The following is a 26,653-nucleotide window of genomic DNA, read 5'->3' as shown; positions in this document are numbered from 1 at the left end:
TGTAACTGTTGATTTTGCCATTTTACCTCTGCCTTCAGACCATACATTATTCATTATTGAAAACACCATTTCAACAGAAACAGAGGAGCCGATGATAAATGTAAATGATAAAAGCATATACGTCAACAGAATCTGAAGGGCCAAGTGAACAGAAAATATTGGAGGAACTTTATCTGAAGATTTATGAACGTCTGGATGAGTTTTAATGTAATAAAAACTTTTCAGTCTGTCAAACACAGTTCAAACAATAATATAAATTATAACACTATAAACATACCTGTAAAAATACACATGAGTTTTAACTTTTTTATGTTTATCTACATATAGCAAATTAAGGCATATTACTTTACATGTATCAAAGAGATAAACTTACAGTCTGAATGAAATTCCCTTGCAGACCATTCTTTTTAAGACATTAAGAATCATTCTTGTAAACATGAAAACATTAAAACCCATCCAATGATGACCCCATCTCCCCTCCCTCCCCTTCCTGACATTAACAGATAACATGATGGGCAGTCTTATTAGTTATTGTTGCAACACAGTTTTGTTTACATTCACTAAGTTTTCAGCACACCTCATGGAGTGAGTCACATTTATTTTGTTTCAGTTTACACTTCCTCATTGAATTATGGTAATTATATTCTGTGCACTTTTATGTGATTCCTGTATTCTCTTTATTTGTAGATTTTAATTGGAGTAACACACCAGTTCAGCTATTGAGTTTTTTGTTTCACGTTGACAACTTATTTCAACATCATCTTTCTATTTGTTTCATCAATAATTTAGTCAAGCACTTCTACATTTATGAATGATACGAGACTCACTGCAATATGACTGCTTTCATATGACCACATACCTGTCATACTTACAAGTAAAAATTTTAAGAATGAGTGCTTTCCCATGCTCTATGTAATTTTGGATTGTTTTGACTATAAGAACTTCATGAATGAGTTTTTATGGAAGCCTCGTTTTAGTGTTAGGTTTTAATATTAATGTCCTATGATTTTCATGTTTTTATTTTGTTTTTGAGGCTGAAGAATGTCCAACAGGTTCTATTGTGTCTTGATTCTTAAAGTTTCTCTATGACATGCTATGTATTGACTAAGTTGGAACCTTTAAACAGTTTTTTGTAAAAGGTCTTAGTCAACTGAATTAGCGCTTTTAAAAAAAACGATGAAATTGTTGGAGAACCAGCAACTGCAGTTAAACTAGTTTCGTGCTTTTCAATTTTCAAATTATCCACCATGAGATACTGAAAATTCAAACAAACACTGTTCACACTTTACCATGTCCTTACAGAACCACTCGGTTTCTTTTTTCAAAAAAGGCTCTCTTGCTTTAACAAATCAGACAATGCACAGCCTTTTTTGACATCTTGGAAGTTATTAAAATTATACTTTCTTTGAAATACCAGTGTATCAAGTCACACACAATCTCTTCACTACTTGCACTGCTTCCACTGGTGCCATCACCAGTTTCACCTGCAGTACATATAACTTACAACACAATCCACAGAAGATCTGTTAAAATTCAAACAAACTGTAAGGCACCCATGCACAGTAAGAAGGTTCTATCATTCTTATACCCTCAACTTTGCTTCACCATATAATTAGTATTATTTTTTACCACAATTCTGTTCAGAAATATGGAAAGTCTACAGAAAAGGGGTGAGCCCCCATGTACATATAAAATGTTCCCTACTCCTATCTTACGATGAAATATTTACATAGTTTACAAAATACTTAGAGTAATTGTGCAAGATATACATAATTTCCTACTGCTCGTTCATTCCTTCGATAGCTAGCTAATCATTCACTCATTCACCTACACACTCTCAGACAGATGAGGCAGTTCCATTAAATTACATTTTTCTTCATATTCATTTGAAATTTTGGAAGAGTCAAGTTCTTGACATCACTCATCAGCGAGTTCCATAGCTTTGTGGAATGCCAAAAGAAAACCACCTGAAAGGCAGAGGTATGGGTGAAAGATGCCTCTCCGAGCTGACCGATAAACAAGCGATAGACGTTAGAAGAGATCAATTTCTATAGAGGTAAAGAGGGATTTCTGGAGAAAGATTAGGTCAATTTGTTTGGCTATTGTTTCAATGGAAGGTAACCTTATTGGATGGGAGGGGGAGTGATTGTTAACCCATTAATGCCCAGAAAATACTTTTTTCGAGTTTTCTTGTACTTTTTTCAACATTACAACTATAACCAATCCTTGAAGCAAGAATACTTAAAAAATCTGAATATTTCAATTTTAAGGACCATTTTTTTGGCGTATGATATATCATACGCTGGGCAGTAGGGGGTAACATATTACACCAAACATAGTTATGATTTACTAAGAACAAAAATAATTTATTGCAACATAAATTAGAACTAAAAACAGAATACTGATCTTATGGATGGAATTTAAATAATTCAGAACCCTCTGGGGCGAGAAATAGTCGTGGGGAAAGTCCCTACTTCCCACCTATCGTAATTATAATGTGTTAGCATGATCTGAAGCGAATTTTGAAGCCTACTGTTGTTTTTGTAATACAACAGAAACTTATTAGTAACAGTAACCTCAGAAAACATCGTATTGTTTGTTTTCATGATTCTCTCCATCACCATTTAGGAATCACTTCATCATATGGAATTGAACAAAGCACTGGAGTGAACTTACTGACACTCCACTCTTGAACGCATGATGGTTCTGGCACATCTCTCTCTGTAAACTTCACTGACTTCTGAAGCTCCTTGTTTACCCAATTTCTTACTTTCTTTTGTGGATTCCTGGATCTATTCCATTCAGAAGATACATCAATGGATTCTGTAATTGTAGGAGCCTTCTGTAGTGGTACTTGCAGTAAATACTCTCTCTGAATTTTCAAAAATGCGTACATTGAGTCACTCTTCTAAGCCACATGGAGCTTTCTTTACCCTGTGACCTCGATTTCCTGTCTAAGTACACCCTTCCCTACATCCCAAGCTGTAGCACAATCATCATCATCACTAGGCCCATCGTCTTGATCACTGTCATTGCCATCAACAGCTCCCGTAAGCACTAATCATATTTCATCTGCTTCTGAAAATGGGTCATTATCACAATCACCATTTTCTAAGCTATCCAGAATGTTCAGAATGGCCTCCCCTTCTGTTATTGTATTTTATCTGAAATTGAAAAATTTCATCTTGCGAATGCCCAGCGTATGATATTTCATATGTTAAAAGATATTTGTGTTTGAATGCCATCTCGATCAGTGAAGATAGTAACTATCATAAGAGGTCAAATCCTCATACTATTCCCGTAACAAATATACTGAAATATGATTAATTTTTCATAGCTCAATTCCACAATAATTATAAATACTCACCGGTGCGTTATTTTTGTCAGCCCGCTGCGCTACTCGCACGTTCTTGCCAACTATCATCGTAAATGGAGGAAAACAACAATGCCATTAGCTAGGAAACATTATTTGCGTCCCTGATGCACTAAATGATATCTTTTAAAAATTGCAAAACAGTCACGGTGACTTAGATATAACTCACGTTTTGCGTATGATATATCATGCGGCGGGCATTAGCTGTACTCTCTGCAGCTTGCTCATGTTCTCCCGTGGTCTGGGATGCCAAGCAGGTAGACCATACGTCAGTATGGGCAGAACCATGCAAAGGTCAGCTGACCTTATTGCTTGTGGACTGAACCCTCTTAAATTCCTATATAGGAATCTCAAGATTTTTGTTGCCGTGCACCTTGCCTCTTCACACTGTGTATTCCAGTTTAAAAAGGTACAGATTGTTATGCCAAGTAGTTTGAAAATGGTGCACTGTGGAATGGTACGTTTCCCTAGTTTATAACTCTTTGTGACTGTATTTCTGGACCTACTCATTCTTATATATGTACACTTATTTATATTCAGACTATTTACACCGCACCACATAAACAGATTCTCCATATCAGATTGTAGAGGGCCTTATTTCTTATACACCTGTACAGCTCAGTAGAGCCATTGAAGAGGAGAGGCCCGATTACAGAACCTTGTATTACTCCAGATATTACTGGTACAGCCGGTGATCGAGCGCCTCCGTACACCACACACTGGGTCAAACTCTCCAGGAAGGATCTTATCCATGCCAATAAATTGCCTCCTATGCTGAACTGCTGTACTTTTCAATAGAAGCCACTTGGTCAAAGGCTTTGGACCAATCTAGTACGATAGTCGATTTGTATCACATCAGGTTGATCCAAGTTAAACTGCCAGTCATCAGTGACCTTTGTGAATAACGTTGTACAGGAAAGCCCTGGGAGAAAACCATGCTGATTTCGGAGTTAAACAAGTTATTCTCCTGTAAGAATTCCTGTACAATGTTAACTATCAGCCGCTCGATGCATTTACAGACAATGGATGTTCAAGACACTCACCTGTAATTTTCAGCCCTTTCCTTATCGCCCTTTTTGTATACTGGCACCACATTAGCACTTTTCCACTCACATGGCATGGCTCCTTTAATGATGGAGTAGTTTAATAGTGCGTACAGGGAAGCGGCTACAGCTTCCGCACACTGCAGTAAGATCCGTCCAGGTGTGTTGTCCGAACCTGTCGTAGCATAGCGTTGTATTTAGCGTAACCTGGTGGTCACTTTGGGTATGGTGAAGAACAAGTTGTAGAGGTGGAGGGTTGGAGGCGATGACCTGGCCAAGTGCAAGTTAACTGTTCTATCTGGCTTAACTTGGTTCTCTTTAAAACTGTCGCTGAAAGTGTCATGTCTTGTGGATTATTCACAACTTTACCGTTAGCATAGAAAGAGCTAGGTGATGAGTTGCCATGTTTACTTGTTAAGAATTTCCACAACTCATTATTTCCGCTTATTTTTAAGGACGTAATTGTTGTAAGATTCGTGAATGAGCTCCTCCTTGTCATTTCTCACTCTCTTGTACTTTTCCCAGGTAAGGTCGGTGGTGCAACTTTTCCACTTTTTATACAGCCAAGGTCTGTCTAGGTAGGTCAAGTCATGAATGCTTCTTATGGAGCCGCCATATTGGGTCTTTAAGCGAGCGTAACCAAAGGCAAGTGTATTCAAATTTAGAGGATTTCGGTACTGTACATTGAAATAAAAACAAAATACAAACTATTTTTCATGAAGAATTTAATTGGGCATCTACTGTTCATGTATATATAACTGTATAACACTTAAATGATATGAATACTGTACAATCACAGCTATTTGAATAGGAGAGCCTGAATTTATTTATTTATTTATTTATTTATTTATTTATTTATTTATTTATTTATTTATTTATTTATTTATTTATTTATTTATTTATTTATTTGATAAACAAGAATCAACAGAAAAGCTCATGTCCTACTCTTTTACTTCCTTACAACTAGGTCTTACTGTGTTTCTTATTAATATCATCTGTCAAATACGTAATCTTATTGACAGAAACATAGAAATCTGTACAGTACCTGTGTCATATTATAATTACCGGTACATGAAATACTGAACTTGAAGTACTGCACTTAAAGTACTAAAGACAGTTGTTATAAATTACCTTCAGCATTTTCTTTATTAAGAAAGTAATTACCGATCCAGTGTTTATAAGGTTACCCCAGTATGTTGACAAACACTGAATGCCTCTTGAGTTGAGTGCATTAAATTATGTATGGTAACTGTTGTTATCCATTCATGTGGTATTTCTTTGGGTTCTGAGGTAAAGATACTCTGCACATCTGCAACAAGAATGATGTTCTTAGCTGCTCTTAACTAGTTTGATAACCTATGCAGCTATATAGTACAAAGTGGTGGTGGTGGTGGTGGTGGTGGTGGTGGTGGGGATTATTGTTTTAAGGGGAAGTACAACTGGGCAACTATTCTCTATAAACACTAATCAGAAGAAAACAAATGGAAGGGTCCAATACTTCGAAAAATGAAGGTATCGGCAAAAGAAAGATGAAGGCCACAAAGTGCATGGAAATGAAAGCTTTCTAGGCCTCGAATGCACTAATGCTAGATTCACAATTAAGTATTTAATTTATTTTCCACCTAGTCGATACAATGATTGCTTAAGGCAATTTTTAATGGTCAAAAGTGGTACATGTTTCGTATATTATCAACATCTTCAGCCACATAACACTGTTTAGATGAAAAATATATAAAATTGACAAAGTAATGCTTTAGAGGAAGTGTCCTTAAAATTAACATAAGATTGACAAGATTAAAACAAACAAATAACTCAAGAGAAAATATATAAATTATTTCTACAATAGAAAGCAGTCGTCAAGGAAACACTTGTACAATATTCCATAGAGAAATTGTCCTAATAAATATTCTTTTCTTAATAATTCATGAAAAAAGATCAATTTATAAATTAAAAATTATACAATTTATAAGTAATTATCGAAACGAAGAAATCCTGATATCACAGTGCGGCTCTTATTATTAATGTAGATGAAAATATAACTAATTCCTAGTTGTCAAATCTTATTAAGCCTGCTTTCCTTTGGAACAGTAACTCCTGTCATTCTTTCACAGTTTTGCGCCGGGTGTAATATTGATGATGCAATCTTCCTTGCTCTTGCACCTGAGGAGGTGGAGGAGCGGGGGATATAGGTGTGTCAAGAACTTCCTTGCTGTCATCTATAGCTTCAACTGAGGAGGAACAAGTTGTAGGGCTATCTGTAGGTGGAGAAATTCCAATTCTTTTTTCGTGATCCTTCTCAAGCATTTTCAAATATACTAGAATTTGATAATATAATGGATTCTTATATTCTACAGCCTCATTAAGGTTATCATTTTTCTTTACAAGTTGGTCTAGATGAATGTACAGGTCTTCATATGTGTTCATTAAGCTGCCCTTTTTTAACTTTTTTTATGATGGTCAGGTCTTGTTCTATGTTGGTAAATTTATGACCTGTGGCAGTCATGTGTGATCCCATTGCTGAGAATCTTCTATGTTTTTCAACATTCACATGTTCCAAATATCTAACTTTAAAATTGCGGCCAGATTGTCCTATGTATGTATTCTTACATTCAAAGCATGTGAGTTTATATATTCCGGAATCAAAAAATTTATCTTTTTCCGAGAGATTTATTGTATCATGGTTGAAAATACTATGTTTCATGTTGTTATTGGTGGAAAATGCAATTTTGAAATTTTTTCTCTTAAATAAATTTGTTATTACATGAATGTTTGGATTATTATATGTGAACTTGATATATTTTTCAGTTTTACTAGGTTCGACTGCTAATTTAGATTGTTGCTTCTCCGAAAATTTATTAATTATTTTATCAATCATGTTATTGTTGAAACCATTCAAGAGGGCTTGTTGTCAGATAAACAACAGTTCTTTATTCCTTTCAGATTTGGATAAAGGAATACTAAACGCTCTGTTAACGTAACTATAATAATTATGCTGATCTTTTCTGTGCCTCAGGGTGTAACGAGTTGTTCTTGATAGTGGTCAGTGTGAAAGTGGATTTTCTGTGTATTTTGAAAGAAAATCCTTTTTCTTCTCTTGTTGTGACTATGTCCAGAAAATTCAGTGATTTTTCAACTTCTTCTTCTAAAGTGAATTTTATATTGGAATCCAAATTATTCAATATATTTAAAACTTTATTGCTGTCGGTGAGTCTGTTATCTATTATAGCGTAAACATCGTCCACATAACGTGTCACATAGAGGGTTTGGATTTTTGGACACGTTATGTTTTAAATATATTGAATAATTTGGATTCCAATATAAAATTCACTTTAGAAGAAGAAGTTGAAAAATCACTGAATTTTCTGGACATAGTCACAACAAGAGAAGAAAAAGGATTTTCTTTCAAAATACACAGAAAATCCACTTTCACACTGACCACTATCAAGAACAACTCGTTACACCCTGAGGCACAGAAAAGATCAGCATATTATAGTTACGTTAACAGAGCGTTTAGTATTCCTTTATCCAAATCTGAAAGGAATAAAGAACTGTTGTTTATCCGACAACAAGCCCTCTTGAATGGTTTCAACAATAACATGATTGATAAAATAATTAATAAATTTTCGGAGAAGCAACAATCTAAATTAGCAGTCGAACCTAGTAAAACTGAAAAATATATCAAGTTCACATATAATAATCCAAACATTCATGTAATAACAAATTTATTTAAGAGAAAAAATTTCAAAATTGCATTTTCCACCAATAACAACATGAAACATAGTATTTTCAACCATGATACAATAAATCTCTCGGAAAAAGATAAATTTTTTGATTCCGGAATATATAAACTCACATGCTTTGAATGTAAGAATACATACATAGGACAATCTGGCCGCAATTTTAAAGTTAGATATTTGGAACATGTGAATGCTGAAAAACATAGAAGATTCTCAGCAATGGGATCACACATGACTGCCACAGGTCATAAATTTACCAACATAGAACAAGACCTGACCATCATAAAAAAAGTTAAAAAAGGGCAGCTTAATGAACACACATGAAGACCTGTACATTCATCTAGACCAGGGCCATCCAAACAGCGCTCCCCGAGCGCTAGCGCTCTGGCCGCGCTCCAAGCCAGTGCTCCGAGCGCTTTGAGGGAAGGTAGTTTCGGTAGTGGTGGGAGGAGCTTGGCTAGCTGAGCGAGCGGTCTGCCCGCCGGGCCGAAGAGAGCATCCGATTTTTTAGTGTGCCACAGAGATTTTATGTTTTAAAAAAAACACAATTTGTAACGGCATTACAGTGCCAACCACAGGGATTATTACGGTGATTTGACAGACGCCAGTCGCTAATCGAAGTTGGAAGAATTGAAAGAAAATTTCAAGCAGCACTGTTCTGTAGATATTATTGTTTTAATTTTTAAATGCTTATTTACAAACGGGAATGTATAAATGATTGAATTATCTGAAGAACACTAAAGTTGTGACTTGCCGTATTTTTGTCTGACAGGAGATTGAGGAGAGTGAGGTTGGTGGACCCACTTTACGAACAAGCTACAAATGTTCGTCGCAAATTGCCAAAGATGGGAAACCCTTCGCGGAAGGGAATGTAACCAAGGAGTGCCTAATGGACGCGGCGGCATGTATTTGTCCTATGGAGCTAGTTGAGAAATTTCACAAAATCTCTCTTTCTCCTCACACTGTACCTCGCAGAATAGACAATATGGCCGTTGATATGGAACAACAATTAATGGAGAAGGCAGCAAATTTTGTATCCTTTTCCATCGCCCTCGATGAATAAACCTACATTGCGGACACAGCTCAGATCGTTATTTTCATTCGAGGGTGGATGACGATATTCGGCTCACCGAGGATTTCCTAGACTTGGTAGCTCTCAAAGACACCACTACCAGTTTCGATATTTTCAAAGCAGTGGAGTGTGTTTTTGAGTCAATGGGATTAAAATGGGAGCGGTTCACGAGTGTAACGACGGATGGAGCTCCTGCATTACGTAGTCTACGCACGGGGTTCCTCAGCTATGTAAAATTAAAAATGACTGAGAGCGGTACTACCCTAATGGCGGCGATCCAGTGCTTGATACACCAGCAGGCAATCTGTGCAAAAGTCACCAAACTTAAAGGCGTAATCGGAACAGTTGTGCGAGTGGTAAATTTTATTCGATCCCATGGACTCACGCGCCGTTAATTCAAAGAGTACCGGGCGAGTTGGCCGTGCACTTGGGGCGCACAGCTGTGAGCTGGCATTCGGGAGATAGTGGGTTCGAAGCCCACTGTTGGCAGGCCTGAAGATGGTTTTCCGTGGTTTCCCATTTTCACACCGGGCAAATGCTGGGGCTGAACCTTAATTAGTACCTTAAAGGCCACGGCCGCTTCCTTCCCATTCCTGGGCCTTTCTTGTCCCATCGTCGCCATAAGACCTACCTGTGTCGGTTTGACGTAAAGCAAATAGCAACAAAAAAAAAAAAAAATCAAAGAGTTCGTGGATGACATCGAAGTGGAGTATCCGGATATCCCGTACCATGCAGAAGTAAGATGGCTGAGCAAGGCGAAGGTGCTTCATCGAGTTTTTTGCTTGCGGAATGCAACAGATACCTTTTATGACATGAAAGGGCGTCCCGAAATTATTTTGCGTAATCCTAAGTGGGTGGCGGACTGGGCCTTTTTAAGTGACATTACTGTCCATCTGAATACCTTGAACACTTCGCTTATCTAGCTCGATAGCTGCAGTCGCTTAAGTGCGACCAGTATCCAGTATTCGGGAGATAGTAGGTTCAAACCCCTCTGTCGGCAGCCCTGAAGATTGTTTTCCGTGGTTTCCCATTTTCACACAAATGTTGGGGCTGTACCTTAATTAAGGCCACGGCCGCTTCCTTCCCAGTCCTAGCCCTTTCCTGCCCCATCGTTGCCATAAAGACATATCTGTGTCGGTGCGACGTAAAGCCAATAGCAAAAAGAAAAAAAAAAATCGCTTCAGGGCGAAAAGTACAATATCTGCTATTTGGTGGAAGAAATTCAAGAGTTCAAATGAAAATTGATTTTGTGGGAAAACCAGTTACGTGCAAGGAACACAGGACATTTTCCATTGGTTGAAGCAGTGAAATAAGGTGTCGACATTGATGAGTACTTGCAGGCAATTCGCCAATTACAAGAAGAGTTTGAAAAGAGATTTTCTGAATTATCAGAACCCCAAGCGGTGTTAGATGTAATTGTTCGAACATTTTCTCTTAGTGCAGACAGTGCTCCACAGCTATTTCAATTAGAGTAGCTTGAACTGCAGTGCAATGTTCGTCTTAAAGACCGCTTTCTAATGTCACGAAGTTTGGAAGAATTTTATAGTGGCTTTTCGCAAGAAGAATACCCCCTTTTATATAAACATGCATATAAAGTTCTGTCAATGTTCGGCTCAACGTACATTTGTGACCGTTTATTTTCGGTTCTTAAGCTTACCAAAAGTAAACACCGTGCAACGATGAGCGATAGAAACGCGAGTAATTGTTTAAGAATATTGGTATAATATTGGTAAAATTTTGTTGAATTTTCCTCTCAGGTATGTTCAAATTTCAGTTTTGAATAAATCGCATTATTGTATTCTTTACTTAACACTTGATTTCGTTTCCTGCATATTCCATACATCGGAGTACTTTCCGATTTGTATATGCGGTATATTTGTTATGGCAAAACAGCCCTATCAATATGATGTCAACAAACCCACAAAAGCCGTCGGACGAACGACTGTACGTACGTATCTAGTTAGCGCGGTCCGAACATCGTCTGTCTCAGGTCTCCTCGCTGCCACACTGTAGTGGTGGTAGGGGAAGGAGCGCTAGTCTGACTGCCCAGTGCTCCCCGAGCGCGGGCGCGCTCTCAGAGCGCAATAGCTGGATGGCCCTGATCTAGACCAACTTGTAAAGAAAAATGATAACCTTAATGAGGCTGTAGAATATAAGAATCCATTATATTATCAAATTCTAGTATATTTGAAAATGCTTGAGAAGGATCACGAAAAAAGAATTGGAATTTCTCCACCTACAGATAGCCCTACAACTTGTTCCTCCTCAGTTGAAGCTATAGATGACAGCAAGGAAGTTCTTGACACACCTATATCCCCCGCTCCTCCACCTCCTCAGGTGCAAGAGCAAGGAAGATTGCATCATCAATATTACACCCGGCGCAAAACTGTGAAAGAATGACAGGAGTTACTGTTCTAAAGGAAAGCAGGCTTAATAAGATTTGACAACTAGGAATTAGTTATATTTTCATCTACATTAATAATAAGAGCCGCACTGTGATATCAGGATTTCTTCGTTTCGATAATTACTTATAAATTGTATAATTTTTAATTTATAAATTGATCTTTTTTCATGAATTATTAAGAAAAGAATATTTATTAGGACAATTTCTCTATGGAATATTGTACAAGTGTTTCCTTGACGACTGCTTTCTATTGTAGAAATAGTTTATATATTTTCTCTTGAGTTATTTGTTTGTTTTAATCTTGTCAATCTTATGTTAATTTTAAGGACACTTCCTCTAAAGCATTACTTTGTCAATTTTATATATTTTTCATCTAAACAGTGTTATGTGGCTGAAGATGTTGATAATATACGAAACATGTACCACTTTTGACCATTAAAAATTGCCTTAAGCAATCATTGTATCGACTAGGTGGAAAATAAATTAAATACTTAATTGTGAATCTATTGAAGTGCGATACGGACCATGAAGCTGATTTTATGTAATGCACTAATGCTGTCGCGATCGGAAAAGAACAAGTGTTGAACAGGGAAGGTTGGACGGGCTAGAATAGGTGAGAGCCTGACACAAGTGAAAGCAATGTAAAGACTCGGCTAAGGGCCCAAAATAATTTCCTCCTATGGGTGGGGGCAAAGGAATAACACCCACAGTATCCCCTGCCTGTCATAAGAGGCGACAGAAAGGGGCGTCAGGAGCTCCTAACTAGGGAGCGTGGGTTGGCGACCATGGGTCTCTTAGATGAGTCCTAACATTCATGCATTTAATAATAATAATAATAATAATAATAATAATAATAAAGAAAATTAAGGCCATTAATAGACACGATTCTATAAGAAATATAAATTCAGTCACTATTAAGTTGAGTTAATAAGGATATTAGGATATTATGTTAGGCTACGGTACGTTATTACTTTAGTTAGTGCGAGTGTTGTGATTTTTAAGCATTTGTCCAGCCATATAATGTACTCATACCTGCCAACCCTTCCGATTTACCCGAAAACTTTCCGGTTTTTAACTCGTCTTCCGATTTTCCGATTTATTTTTATTTCTTCCGATTTTTTACTAATATAACCTCTAGTACCGCCAATACTCTTCCCCTTCGATAAAGGATAAATTCTTACGTACTTGTGTAATTTACGAAACCTTATTTTCAAGCGTATTTATTTGTTGCTTTATTTCGTGAGTGTTTCGTCCGTCGCCTCCGTGTATCGTGTTTCCCGCACACCGCAACAGCGAGCGCGCCTTATGCAGCTGGGGATTCGGGGCGACAATCGTCCTGCAAGCAAGAGGCTAGCGCGCGCTAGCGACTCAGTTAATCGGGAGGAAAGAACGAGGTTATTGTGCTGTTCGCGCGCTGTTGACATCTTTTCTGTGCACAGTTGCGTCGGAGTGGTAGGCCACATGTTTTTTCCCCCTCTCTGTCAAAGTCGTTTGTTAATAATGTATGGGACATATTGAATTGTTTTGCATGTGGTAGTTTCGCGTATTTAAGTGCATAATTTTAATGAATTTAATGTTTTTAAGGGGGTTCTTGTCGGTGACAGTTTCTGGCATTTTCTTTTCTCGTTATGGCCAAAAAATATAACAAACGTTATCTCCAAGTGTTCAGAGATACCTATAAATTTCCGTTCATTTTACCGTCTAAGGGAAACTACCGTATTTTTCGCGTAATTAACGCCCTTGCATAATTTACGCATCCCAATAATTTTGGGTCCAAAGTGGAGAAAAAGAAATGTTCACGTATTTGACGCACCCACAACTTCGAACATCCATCACTCAGCTCCGGATGCGTTTCGAAATAAAGATGTCAACTACTCAAGTAGCAGGCTTCCTATCGCAAAGCAGGCATTCCACACACAGGGCAACGTGCTGTTATTAGCCGTCAGGAAATCCCACTGCACTCGTTTTACGAGTGTTTCGGATACGGGACCTTCTGTGATCTCAAAATTGTTTGTCATTACACAGTATTCCAGTAATACTGCATCATACCAACTCGCGGTGATCATTTACGTCGAAACATACGGGAATAGAGCAGCGGCCAGCAAGTATCCAGTGTCCAAATGAAACGTACGCTACCGCGGTAACAGAAGTGCACTTCAAGCGGCCAACAAGTCTCCCAAAGCATTTCGCGGACCAAGTTTCTGCAAGTAGAGGATTATCTGCTTAAATATATGATTTTGTTGGGCAATGTTGGATAAGCCATTTCTCACGAAATGCTGTATTTTAAAGAATGAGAAATAGCCGCGGCACATGGAATCAGTGTCTCGGATTTGAAGGTTAGCCGAGGCTTGATTAATTTTCTGAAGAGAAATGAACTTTCTCTTCGACGAAGAACAACATTATGCCAAAAAAATGATGAATGATTTCAACCATTGTCATCGCTTTGTGACTGAGAAGCGTGAAATGAAGGAATATTTGATCTCCCTTTATAGGAACCGCACGTCAGACGCCAGTTTCCGTACGCCACAAAGTCGAAGAATCGATGAGAAAGGAACATATAGTGTTATCGTACGCGCTATCGAAAGCCAAAAACAACGATGTACTGCAATGCTTGCTGATGGCAGAAAGGTTACACTTTACATTGTTCTAAAACGAAAAACAATGCCTAAAGCAAAATTTCCGCGAGTGATCCACGTTCGTATTCAACAGAAAGGATGGATTGACACGTCACTCGTACACGATTAGATATGAACGGTTTGGGGTAATGTAGCAGGGTCCCTTCTTCGATGCCCGGCCCTTCTCGTGTTGGATAGGTTTTTTTTTTTCGGTATGCCATTCGGTCGTATTTTCAGCTCGTAATGAGAAGAATATTTTCTAGTGTCGGTACTTGAAACCCACGTGTCTAACTTACCTGATGTACCCTATTTGACTTTTCAGAAAAAATCTCACGCCGGAATTTTACGCTGTATGACGATAATCGCAAATGAGTTGAACCAATTGTCTTTATATTATATTTGATGTATCTTTTAAACGTAAATGAATTATAAATAATTTGTAAAGATCTGAATTCCGTGAATAATTTACGCATCCGCAGTTTTCGCCTGTATTTTTCGTCAAAAAAGTGCGTTAATTACGCGAGAAAATATGGTATTATGGATTTTGTTGTGTGTGTCGGTGTGACATAAATATTATTATTCGTATGTAAGTGTCATAAATGAGAGTGATTAGGTACATTTTCTTGTAACCATTTTTATGTTTTCTTAGTTTAAGATTTTAAATTTAATGATCAATTCGCATTGTAACTGTAGGTATGTATGCCTTTTATCCTGAGCTATTTTCACGTAGACTGTGGTGAAATATGCGTGATGAAATCCAAGAATTAAAATATCTTCCTATTTTTGAATTCTAAAAGTTGGCAGGTATGTGTACTCTAGAGAGCATTTAAGATGAATGAAATATAGCTGTAAATAATAACTACAGTACCGTAAAAGACTGCTATTAACAATTGTTGTAATGATGGCAAGCTGGACACAAATTGTTGGTTTGAAGTGATAGGCCTATTGTTTGTTGTGATTGTAATTGGTAAATGAACAGGAACAAGCATTTCAAATATCTGTGAAACGTTTCTACATTGCATGGTGGGTGAGAAAGATACTGTCTGTAGTTTACATGAAAAGGAATGGAATGAGCGTCCGAGGACAAGTTTGGTTCGCCAGGGGCACGTCTTTTGATTTGATGGCCGTAGGCGACCTGCGTATCGTGACGAGGATGAAATGATGATGAACACGACACATACACCCAGCCCCCGTGCCAGCGAAATCAACCAATTACGGTTAAAATTCCTGACCTTGCCGGGAATCGAACCCGGCCAGCACGCTAACCATTTAGCCATGGAGCCGGATTCATGAAAATTTTCATGAACATCAAAACTACTATTACACATTTCCTGTTACTTTTCGTGCTTGTTTTGAAAGTCAATTCTCTTTCTTTGGGAGATTTCCTATTATATATCAAGGACTTGGGTGAATTAGGGACATCGAAAATTGTTGGAATGAAATTCCACTTGAGTAGTTTTCGTCCATCTGCTCTCTTTAGTTCAAATTGCGATTCTTCAAAATGATGCTAGAAGAAAATGCGTAATAAGACCTATAAATAATCATCGTTCATATAAACATATTATTATTCAGGAATAATACGAATGTGTAACTTCCGTAACCGCGCACAAGACGGAATTATCTGTAGCTTGCCATTTGTCATGCTTACAGTTTTGTACCCACTGAGCTCTCCTTTGCTTATCTCTCGGGAAGTGAAACACTCTAATTCCGTCAGTTGTCTTATTTTGACAATTTGGTGCGGCACAGTAACCCATTTTCCTTCAAAATACAAGTAATAACTCGCATCATTACATCGGGCACGCCCACATAAGTATATTTAAGACCCAATATGGTTGCCACCGCAAAGGATTGTGGTAGCGTGACCAGACCTCCCTAGACACACCTTGTATACAGCAAATTCCTTTTCCTGATCATTTTAATAATGTTTCTGTTGATCCATGGAGAATTTCTCCTGCGCGAAATGGTTACTTTCGGTATGGCCTGGTCTACACATCGAAACGTGTCGCGCCACTCGTTCCATACTAAATCCATGTCTCTGGCGTCCAATGAGCTTGGAGTGGGAAGATATTGAACGAACAATTATGATAACAAGTTCCAGTCAGCTTTTTTGTAATTATAGTCTGCCCTTGCCGTGCTCCCAGTCAGCTTTTTTGTAATTATAGTCTGCCCTTGCCGTGCTCTTCAAAAGCGGCTTTTTGAGGTGGAGTGTGGCTATAATAGCTGAGTGATCACTGAGACCCGGGATAACTTCAGTTTTCTGCACTAAGGATGGCTGATAGTGATGAATAGGTCTATTATAGAGCGTGAGGTTAGTGTGATACGGGTACGTTCTGTTATAAGCTAATGAAGAAATAAATAGGTCATAGAATAGGTAAGGAAGTTGTTCACAAGAGGATTTTTTGAATAGGAACTGAACATTGCCAGTCTGTATCTAGATTGAAGTCACCTGTTACATAAATTGCTTTGTATTTGTGCTGGATGTGTTGCACATTACTGAGTGACTGTAACAGTGATCATTTATATGCTGTACTGATATTGGAACTCGATAATCTGATCCTATGAGAAACTTTACGCCATTGTTTGTAAATTTCACCCACACAACCTCGGCGTCGGTCTCAGGATGCTTCAAGCGAACAGGACAGAGTTCTGGTTTCATGATGATTTCACCCCCTGATGTCCAGGTCTGATCTTTCCAGAACACAATGTACGAGTCCGGAAACACTTCCCCATCGTGAAGAGATAGGTCCAGCCATGTTTCTCCGATGCACACTATAGCTGGATTTAGTGCCCTATGACTCGATCTCAGGAACTGCTGTCTTGAAGCCTTCTTTAAACTGCACGCAATCTTTCATTTTCCTTGGTACTTCCGTCACTACTATGTACACTCTGTGATGACGTATTAAAAACAGATTCGGAGAACTGTAGTAATGAACAGTTCCAACAGTGCCATGATTTGAAACCTGAGGCGATTTTCTTGAGTTTTGAGGGACTTATATTTGCACACGTCCCATGAGCTGGTGAACATTAAATAATACATGTAACATGACCCTTAGAATTACATAACACACACACGTGGGTGGGTCTTGGGTTCGTCTCTACATCTCCGCGTAGAGATACGGACAGCACTGTGAGATACAATGATCTTTTATGCGGTCTCTCAACCCCGTGCTCCCCTAGGAGCCCTCTGCTTGCTGTTGTAGTTAGTCACCATCCCTCGCTTCCACACCATGTTGAGGATGATAATTTACATTTTGTTAACACCAGGAGCTCTTCTTTTGAATGAGAAAGTATGCGCAGATTGTCTTCATTATATGCTTCTTTTATGCACAGTTTTGATGTTCTTACCGTACATTTGACTATACAAAATACAATTTTGTGATCTAGTTTTATGGAACCCAGTGTGTTTACTACAATTCTCTCTCTAATCTAGGGTAATATAACAAGATGTGAGGTTACAGGCTAGAAAATAGCAGCAGGTAGGAGGGCCATCCGGAAAGTAGTACCAGTTAGCGCTGCATGAATCGCTGACGACTCGGGTAGCCGCCGGGCAAGGTCAGACCGCGTCAGTGACTTGTCTGCCTGCTCTGTGCGAGGTTGCGTGACGCTAGCATTGCCTGTGTTGTGTCTGTGATCGTTTAAAATGTTTAAACAAATTGAGAACCCCGCCAGTTGTGAAGTGAGGGCCGTGATTAAATTTCTTAATGCACGAAACGTTTGACCTTGTGATATTCCGATATAAATGGTCATTTATTGGACATTTACTCATTCGGAACAAATATTTCAGATTCCCTATGGGAATCAACATCTTTGTCAACTTGTGATATTCATCGCCAATTAACGGAGGTGTATGGAGACAATATGATGGACGAGTCGTCTGTTCGGCGCTGGTGTCGCAACTTCAACCTGGGGAGGGGGAATACACACGACGAGGAGCGTTCAGGGAGACCATCTGTCATTACAGACCAACTGTTGAGCACAGTAGATGAATGAGTGAGGAATGATCGGCGCGTCACAATTAATGAACTCTGTGAACATTTTACTATGTGTCTCGAACAATTGTTCGTGAAATTGTCAAAGACCATCTGCATTATTCAAAAATCTGTGCAATGTGGGTCCTCGCATGCTTACAGAGGAACACAAAACCAAGCGTATGGCTGCAGCACTGACGTTTCTGGGACGTTATTCCGATGAAGGAGACTCTTTCCTGACTCGCATCATTACTGGGGACTAAACATGGGTTTGTTATGCATCACTTGAGAGTAAACGACAGTCAATGGAGTGGCATCATGCCCATTCACCAACCAAACAAAAAAAAAAAAAATTCAAGACAGTTCTGTCCACGAGGAAACTCATGGCAACCGTTTTCTGGGATCGCCGAGGTGTACTGCTCATTGATTTCATGGCCTGTGGCGACACAATTAATGCTAATGTGTATTGTGAAACATAAGAAATTACGGCGGGCAGTACAAAATCGACGGCAAGATCTATTGTCTACAGGCGTCTTTCTCCTTCATGACAATGCCAGGCCTCATGCAGCTGTGATAACACAACTTTTGCAGCAATTCAAGCGGGGAAACCTTCGACCATCCCCCGTATAGCCCAGACTTGGCCCCTTAGGATTTTCATCTCTTTGGGAAGAGATGGTTTTATATTAACAAATACCCAATAAAAATGTGGGTATTTGTTAATATTTACTCCTGTGTCTTTATTGCGCAAACGGGTACCACTTTCCGGATGGCCTTCGTATCATGATCGCCACTATTAATTCATTATAGGTACCCTGAATGAACCCATAAAAAAAGCATAGACGCGAAGAACATGAACATCGCTACGGGAGGTGCACACACAAGCCAGGAAGAAGTGTTTTATAGGCTCGGAACTGCCCACTGGCTTCCAAGCCTCACCACACTTCACTCAATTATAGTATATGGGGCTCTTGGTATGGAGGTTTCAATCCCACTCAAGTAATATTTTTTTCGTCACCAATTAATTGTCTAGGATCTTGCAAGGTAATAATTTCCACAGATTGATTTGTTTGTGGACCCAAAAGGGCCATTGATTATTTTGTTAAATCTCTTTCCTAAAATAGGTGAGGTTAATTTATGATTCGGCCATGTTCGATGTGATAAATATACTGTATTTGTTAATGGAGGTTTACCAAATAGATCCCATGAGAGGTTCTCTCTTATACATGTTTAATTTTTGACTTATTGTAAGGAATGCAGTGAATTAAGAAATACCTTTACTTCAGCAAGTAAAAAAGATGAAAATAAAAATATTTGGAAGTATGAGAGTGCTTTTGAACAGTACTCTCAGTGAATATTACAGAGAATCCTTCCTCAATATGTTCTTCAATATATTCATCTTAATTGTATTAGCTTACTAAGTTGATGTACTGGGAAATACTGAAGTTATTACTTTCTCTTTTAGGAATGGAAGGTGCAGAAATTAATAAGTCACTACTAGCTCTCAAGGAATGTATAAGAGCATTAGGAAGGAAAGGTGCTCATCTGCCCTTTAGAGCGAGTAAATTAACCCAGGTATTGAGGGATTCTTTCATCGGCGAGAAGTCTAGGACATGTATGATTGCCATGATCAGTCCTGGAATGAGTTCGTGTGAACATTCCCTTAATACATTACGGTATGCTGACAGAGTAAAGGAATTGGATGCTAATGAGACCAGTGATACGAAGACTAGCTCACCAAATGATGATGTAACTCTAGAAGAAGATGGAGTTATGGATGACAGTGACCTTGCTCAGCTTAGATCTCTTAATGTAAGTTTTTTTTAACAGGTAATTCTACTAAATTCTGTGACTTTGAAGATTTTTCTCTCTCTTTTTTTATTCATGTCACTTGCCTTATTTTAGAACTCTTATATGCATAGGAAAGCCACAATGTCATTGTCACTTCCCAGAGATTTGCAATTTGATCAGTTCCCTTGTTAATTCTTTGTGTGTCAGTATTCAGGTTCAGTTTTGAAATCCCTATATGAGGTTGATTGAAGTGGACAGTAATTTATTGTGTCGCCAGTTGTCTGAACAAATAGAAAATAATTTCTTATTTGCTGCATAAGTGTGTTTAAAGATTTGTAACGTTACTGAGTAACTTTAAGGTTTCATTGTGTCCAGGCAGGAGAACTGTCAGCGGATCTTTATACATTCCACGAGGCTGTATCCCAACTCCAAGTCCTAGAAGATGAAGTTCTTGATGCTCACAAGTGTGTACTGCAGACAGCACCTCGCTGGCACGAGGTAGATGAAGCACTTTTCTCACTCACCCATGAAGTGGACTACGATTCGGATGGTGAGCTTAGTGACCATGACAGTGGTTTTTCTAATGATAGTCCTCGTAGCTTTTCTTCCTACCATAAAGTAAAGCATGCCTCTCACAGGAAGTCAAGATTCTCATCAAGTTCAGAAGATAATCCAGCTGCTATTCCTTGTAACAAATACGTCAACCAAAAATTCCTATCACTTCTGTGCTCTGTTACAGCCTATTTTATTCTTCCCATTTTGTATACCATAACATTTCTTATTATAGTTCATTGGTAAAGGTAATTTATAAACGTTATTTGTTTTCAACTTACTATTTTCTAAAGATTAATTTCTACTGCATTCATGCCAGTTATGTATAAAACATAGAAAGGAAACATTGACATTAAATAGGACTTTGATCCAATGGGAAAAGTTTAAATTTTCCTTTTATTGGTATGACTGGCCTTCTCTGCTTGCACTTCAGTTTTATTTGTGCCTTTTAAACTAGGTAGTTTGTAAGTTACAAACATATCTTTCTTCATTTCCTCTCTTGCTGTGTTAATCAGGTAAGTGTTCAATCTCTTTCCTGCTACACAGGTAGTTGATTTTATGATTAGTTGTGTGAAAAAGCAGACTATGAGGATGCAGAATTTTTTTATTAATACTGTTAAGATTATCACTCAACAATACCCACAAAAATATTGGTAATATCAGTAGAACCAGAGTTACATGTATATCAAGGTGAAGAGCAGATTTTACATACAACTGAGAATTACTTACAAATTGGGGTTTACATATTATGTCACATAATTATTAAAATAATTTTCTGTTTTCAGAAATCAGATTAGATAGGTTATTTCAGAGATGTCAGCGTAACTTTTACTTATTCTTCTGATATATCAGGTTTGCAACATTATTACCAGTAATCAAGACGAGATATAGGCTTTTGGACTTATGCCATGTCAAGAAAACAAGGTGAAACTTTTTACGTTTCACAGAGAACTTTGCTTGGCATGTTCAGAAGAAAATCTCTACTGTTCACGAGGAAGACTTCTACAGTAATGATAGTTTGAATTTAAGAATGCTAACTGTTGGTCGCTATAAGTGGTATGCTCATTTGTCACCAGAAGGCTCACTGTATGCTGGCACAGTGCTAGCATTCCAAGTGGGAGCTAACTGCACAATCTAAGCTCCATTTAAGATGTTCCACCACACTGTGTGTGCTGAGAAGTGACAGATAGGTCATCAGACCACAATAGAGAAAGTTCTTTTAATAATTATGACATAATATTCATTGGTCTGGTGACCTATATCACATCCCACGCACACAGTGTGATGGAACATCTTAATTGGAGCTAAATGTTGTCGTCAGCTCCTGCTTGGAATGCTAGTGCTGTGCCAGCATACAGCGAGCCATCTGGTGACGAATGAGTGTACCACTTAGAGCGACCAACAGTTAGCCTTCTTAAATTCAAACCCTCATCATTGTAGAAATCTTCTTCATGAACAGCCAAGATTTCTTCTGAAGACGCGAAGTAAAGTTCTCTATGAAACTTGGAGTTCAAGTTTCACCTTGTTTTCTCGACATGGCATTAGCCAGAAAGCATGTATCATGTCTGCAAGTACGGGCTGTGAAAGCATCAGTGTTAACATTATTAATCAACATTGTAGGTGGTGGTTGTAATCGCTGGATTGCAGGCAGACATTAAGCCTTGAGCAGGGACAGGGTATATGCCGGCACAGGATTTCACCCTTTCTCTCTTCTTTCTATCATATATCACATCATTCATTTCATCTTAATAACTCCTCTGATGAGGTTGATGTCAGGAAGGGCATCTGGTTATGAAAATTTGCTATGAAGTTCCAGCTTGCTTCATACCTGGCCCTGTAAAAAACCAGGACATACATACATACAGTTGTTGATTTTGCACCCAATTTTTAAGACATTAGTCTAAAATAGTGTTGCTCTTTTTTAACTAATCACTGTGCAAAGTGAGGTACAAGAAATTCCTAAATCTCTAGCTATTTTAGTTTTATGTGAATTTTTGTCCATCTCTGATAAAAAGAAACACTTTATTTTCTCATCCAGTGTGTAACTTTCTCTTTTCGTTCTCCATGGCCAACTGACAGCAACGTACAATAAATTTCTACTTATTGAACCACAGTTTTTATAACTCAATACAGCAAATGTGAGCTCTCAGCTTCATTTTAATGAATCTTATTTTCATAATCTGCTTACAGTTAAAATGGAATCTTATCCTCCTGTATGTCCCTAACACATGTGTGGTAATCTTTCTACCTTAGGTTTATGCAACGTGGTCCCTTATGATCTTCTCTACACCACTGTAACCTTCAGAAATATGCTGCTAAAATCCTGCCACCAACAATGCTGACTCTAATGTATCATGTTTCTAATTCACCTGGATTTCATTAACAGGAAGTTCATACATCTACAGCATTACATTAACGCTGTTACGTGCAAATAAGCTGTCTCATAATCTTTCTCTTTTAAATGAACACCTTATGGTCACTTCTCACAAACTTCTCTACATTACTGCACCACACCCCTGTATCATCTGCAGCCAAAAGTCCTGCTGCTAATAATGCAGACTCTAAATGTATAACATTTCTAACTCTCCTGTCTTTTGATAAAAGAAAATGCATATGTTAGCATTATTATTTTAACTTTTAACTTACAAATGAAGTTTAATTAGGGTGTTCTTAAGTTATGTTTTCTTGGGACCTACAGAAATGTACATATGAAACCAGAATTCTTTAAAACTGAGTTAGGTATAAACCTGTCTGAACTTTATTAGTATTATATCCTGAATTTTGCGATAATTTTGAAAATGTATTGTCAGATGTTTCGTAAAGGAACTGGGAATATGAAAGAAAAATATTGTCACCAATTTCTGGCCCTTTTAGTTGATCTTGCTTTTCTGAAAGTTGTTCTGATTTAGATCATGAAAGAGATCCGGGATTGTGAAACTGGAGGTAGAGAAAAGAGAGATAATCCACAACCCGTTTTCAGTCTTTCGACCAGATCTAGAATAGAATGAATGAATGAATGAATGAATGAATGAATGAACAAAGCCCCATCTAGCAGCTAGGATAGGAACTGTGGCAGCTGCCGAAGCCTGTCTCACTCCTCTGGGACTAATAACAGATGAAATGAAGTAATATTGGAGAGTGTTGCTTGAATGAAAGACAAGGAAAACCGGAGTATCCGGAGAAAAACTTGTCTCGCCTGCGCTTTGTCCAGCACAAATCTCACATGGAGCGACCAGGAAGGGGAGAATCCAAGTAAATTTACTTTAACAAGGATGTGATAGGAACGTAACCTTTTATTAACCCAGTAGTATAACACTCACGTTTTAATTTGGCAAACTTTTTCAAAATTTGTCTGAAAATATTGAAGTATAAAATTGTCATTTTGTGAAAAGAAGGGGGGTGAAAGATATCTTTTATTTCTGAAGTAATTTACTAATTTCAAATAAGAAGCAGATAATTTATGGGGTGAATTGCAAGTTATGGTGATGTTGAATTCATATGAGGTCTAATGCAGATTGCTCCTTGTTAAAAACTTATTACAAATTTATAACTGAATGTTATTGGACAGGTTTCACATAAACAAGTTTATGGAACTGTATTTGTTGGATTTTAATGAAATAACTTTAATTCTCTTAGTTTTCATTGTTAATTGTACATTTTAGTTATTACATTATAATAATGAGCAGAGTGCAAATATTTAGATTGAAGGTATGAAATAGCCTTTCAGTATAGTTTTCACTAGTAATCCATTCTTGAAAGAAATAAGTGTGCAAATATTTGGTTTTGTTGCAATAAATAAATGAAGATTTTTGCATGTGACCTTCACTGTATGTTCTAAAGTTTGTTAAAGCCTTCAGAATTTAATGTTCGATACCACAGTTTTACCCGATGGCAGACTTGAATAGTTAATCACTAATAGTGAATTTTATCTACCTGGGTGACAGAGGTAACTCGCCATTTGCCACTGTAATGTTTGCAGTGTGTGAAAACTTAAGAAAAAAGAAAGAAACTATATGGTTAAATTTGGTTGTTAAACAATGAAAGAATTAAAATGTGTATTTGTTAATATATAAAAGTGATGTTTTTTTTTTTTACTGGGATCTTAATGATTAGCATTGTAAGGAAAACAAAGTTGGAGCAGGTACTCAGATGGAGTTTCTTCGTTTTAAGTTAATCTTCGAAATAAAATTGATTTGTAAACTACATTAGACAACAGAAAACTCTGGAATTAACTCAACATATTCAACATACTTAGAATTTGAAATATTTAAAGCTTATAAGAAACAATATTTTAAAGGAATTTTAACCCTCGAACCAGTAACTGGCGATAGATCGTCGGGTCTACTTTACCAGTAACTACAGGTAGAAGACGTTGTGGATATTTTCGTTAGATGGCAGCATTCATCAGGCATGTTTCCTCCTTGGAATGTGGAATGTTTCAGTGTTCAATACAGCGATTTATGTGTGATATCTTTGAAACAAATGAAGGTTGCAATTCGTACAGCTTTGAAACGCGTGTTGATTTTGTTGCAACTTGCTTTCATTGTTTACTGTGTGTTCTTTAAAGTTAAAAATGTCATTGTTCCGTATTGAAGAATATTACAGTTAAAATTGAAATAATTGATAGAGATTCAACCTATTCAATACAAAAGAATAAGAAATGTAGTGAATTACATTCTTATTTAATAAGTAGAAGTGGTACCGGTTTCAAACCTAGTCCAGGTCATCATCAGCCGATTAAAACATGAAAAACAATGCATAAGAAAAGGAAATAAAAGATCAAGTACACTCCGGATCAGTAGAAGAGGTGATATAAAAATGAATGGGGTAGACACTGTAAAATTCAGAAGAAGTAAAATGTAAGTCACTTAAAAGAAAACGGTGCGTAATTTTCTGAGGGGCAGTATGGCACACGCAGTGTTACGCAAAGTCTTATAATGTTCATGAATAGCGGAGAATGGTTAAATGAGCTAATTTTTAAACACTGTCAGGCACAAAGTCATATAATCGAACACACACGAAGATCCATAGTCGTGCAGGAGTTGAAGATGAGTAGATCTATGGAAGTAACTTGCCAGCCTCCCGGTGATCAGCGCGATATATTTAACATCAGGCACTGTGGTTTCAAACACCAAAGTAAAATGGAGAATAGCTTGATGATCCAGTAATTTTCTTTGGTTGCGGAAAAGTATATAGATAAATATATTATTATTCAATTATATTGAACAGTTTTTTCACGTCAACTGTTCTAAGAATTCTATAGAAGCACAATTACTTACTCAATTATATTTGTAATTATCAATAAAGATCTCAATAATAGTACCGATATTTTAAATTATTTAAACAACCTAGACCAAAATATTAAATTCACCGAGGAAGATTAAGTCAGTGGATCCTTAAATTTCCTAGATCTCACAGTAACTCATATTAATGGCAACTTCGATTTTCAAATTTACAGAAAACCTACTCACACCCCATTAACAATCAAAAATACTTTTTTACATCCTAACTCCCATAAATTGGCCACTTTTCACAGTTTAATTTACAAAGCTTTAAAAATCCCTCTTAACACCCAAGAACCTTGAAAGAGAACTAAATTATATAAAGTATTTACCAAAAATCAATGGATATAAACCTGAAATGATTAACCGTTTAATAAATAAGGTCAAATTCAAATTAACAACAAACCTCATCCCTGACAAACCCAAAAAATCCAAATTTGTTACCTTCACCTACAACAATCCAAACCTACACAAAGTCTTGAACCCAATAAAAAGCAAAAATACCAGTATAGCTTTTAGAACAACAAACACTAACCAAAAATTATTTTTTAATCACAACACAGTCAATTCAAGCAAAAACATTTACACAGACTCAGGCGTATACAGGCTCACCTGCATGCAATACAACGTCTCTTATATTGGTCAAACAGGCCAGAGTTTTCAAACTAGGTACTTAGAACACTATAATGCCATTAAGCACAATCAATTTTCAGCTATGAGCTCCCATATGAAAGAAACAGGACATCACTTCACTACGATAGAACAAGACCTCACAATTATTAAAAGAGTAGGCAAAGGAAAGTTGATAAATGAACTTGA

At 37.5% G+C, this 26,653-nt stretch overlaps 1 protein-coding gene across 3 annotated transcripts in view; it reads left to right on the top strand.

The window, feature by feature from the left end:
- Klp10A (kinesin-like protein 10A) overlaps positions 1–26,653 on the top strand; it is a 664,442-nt gene that overhangs the window by 577,189 nt on the left and 60,600 nt on the right. For 2 of the 3 annotated variants that reach the window (XM_067145843.2, XM_067145845.2), the window contains 2 exons: positions 19,675–20,021; positions 20,376–20,970. In XM_067145843.2, the coding sequence (XP_067001944.2) occupies positions 19,675–20,021; positions 20,376–20,798 (770 nt within the window). In that variant the 3' untranslated portion in view covers positions 20,799–20,970. Of the gene's footprint in view, positions 1–19,674; positions 20,022–20,375; positions 20,971–26,653 lie in introns of those variants that run through there. The other variant, XM_067145844.2, reaches the window with a different exon arrangement.

This window comes from Anabrus simplex, chromosome 4 (assembly GCF_040414725.1).
Source record: "Anabrus simplex isolate iqAnaSimp1 chromosome 4, ASM4041472v1, whole genome shotgun sequence".
In the NCBI taxonomy this organism is placed as follows: Eukaryota; Metazoa; Arthropoda; class Insecta; order Orthoptera; family Tettigoniidae; genus Anabrus; species Anabrus simplex.
Note: the sequence above shows the minus strand (reverse complement) of the source record. Positions and strands in the feature narration are given on the sequence as shown.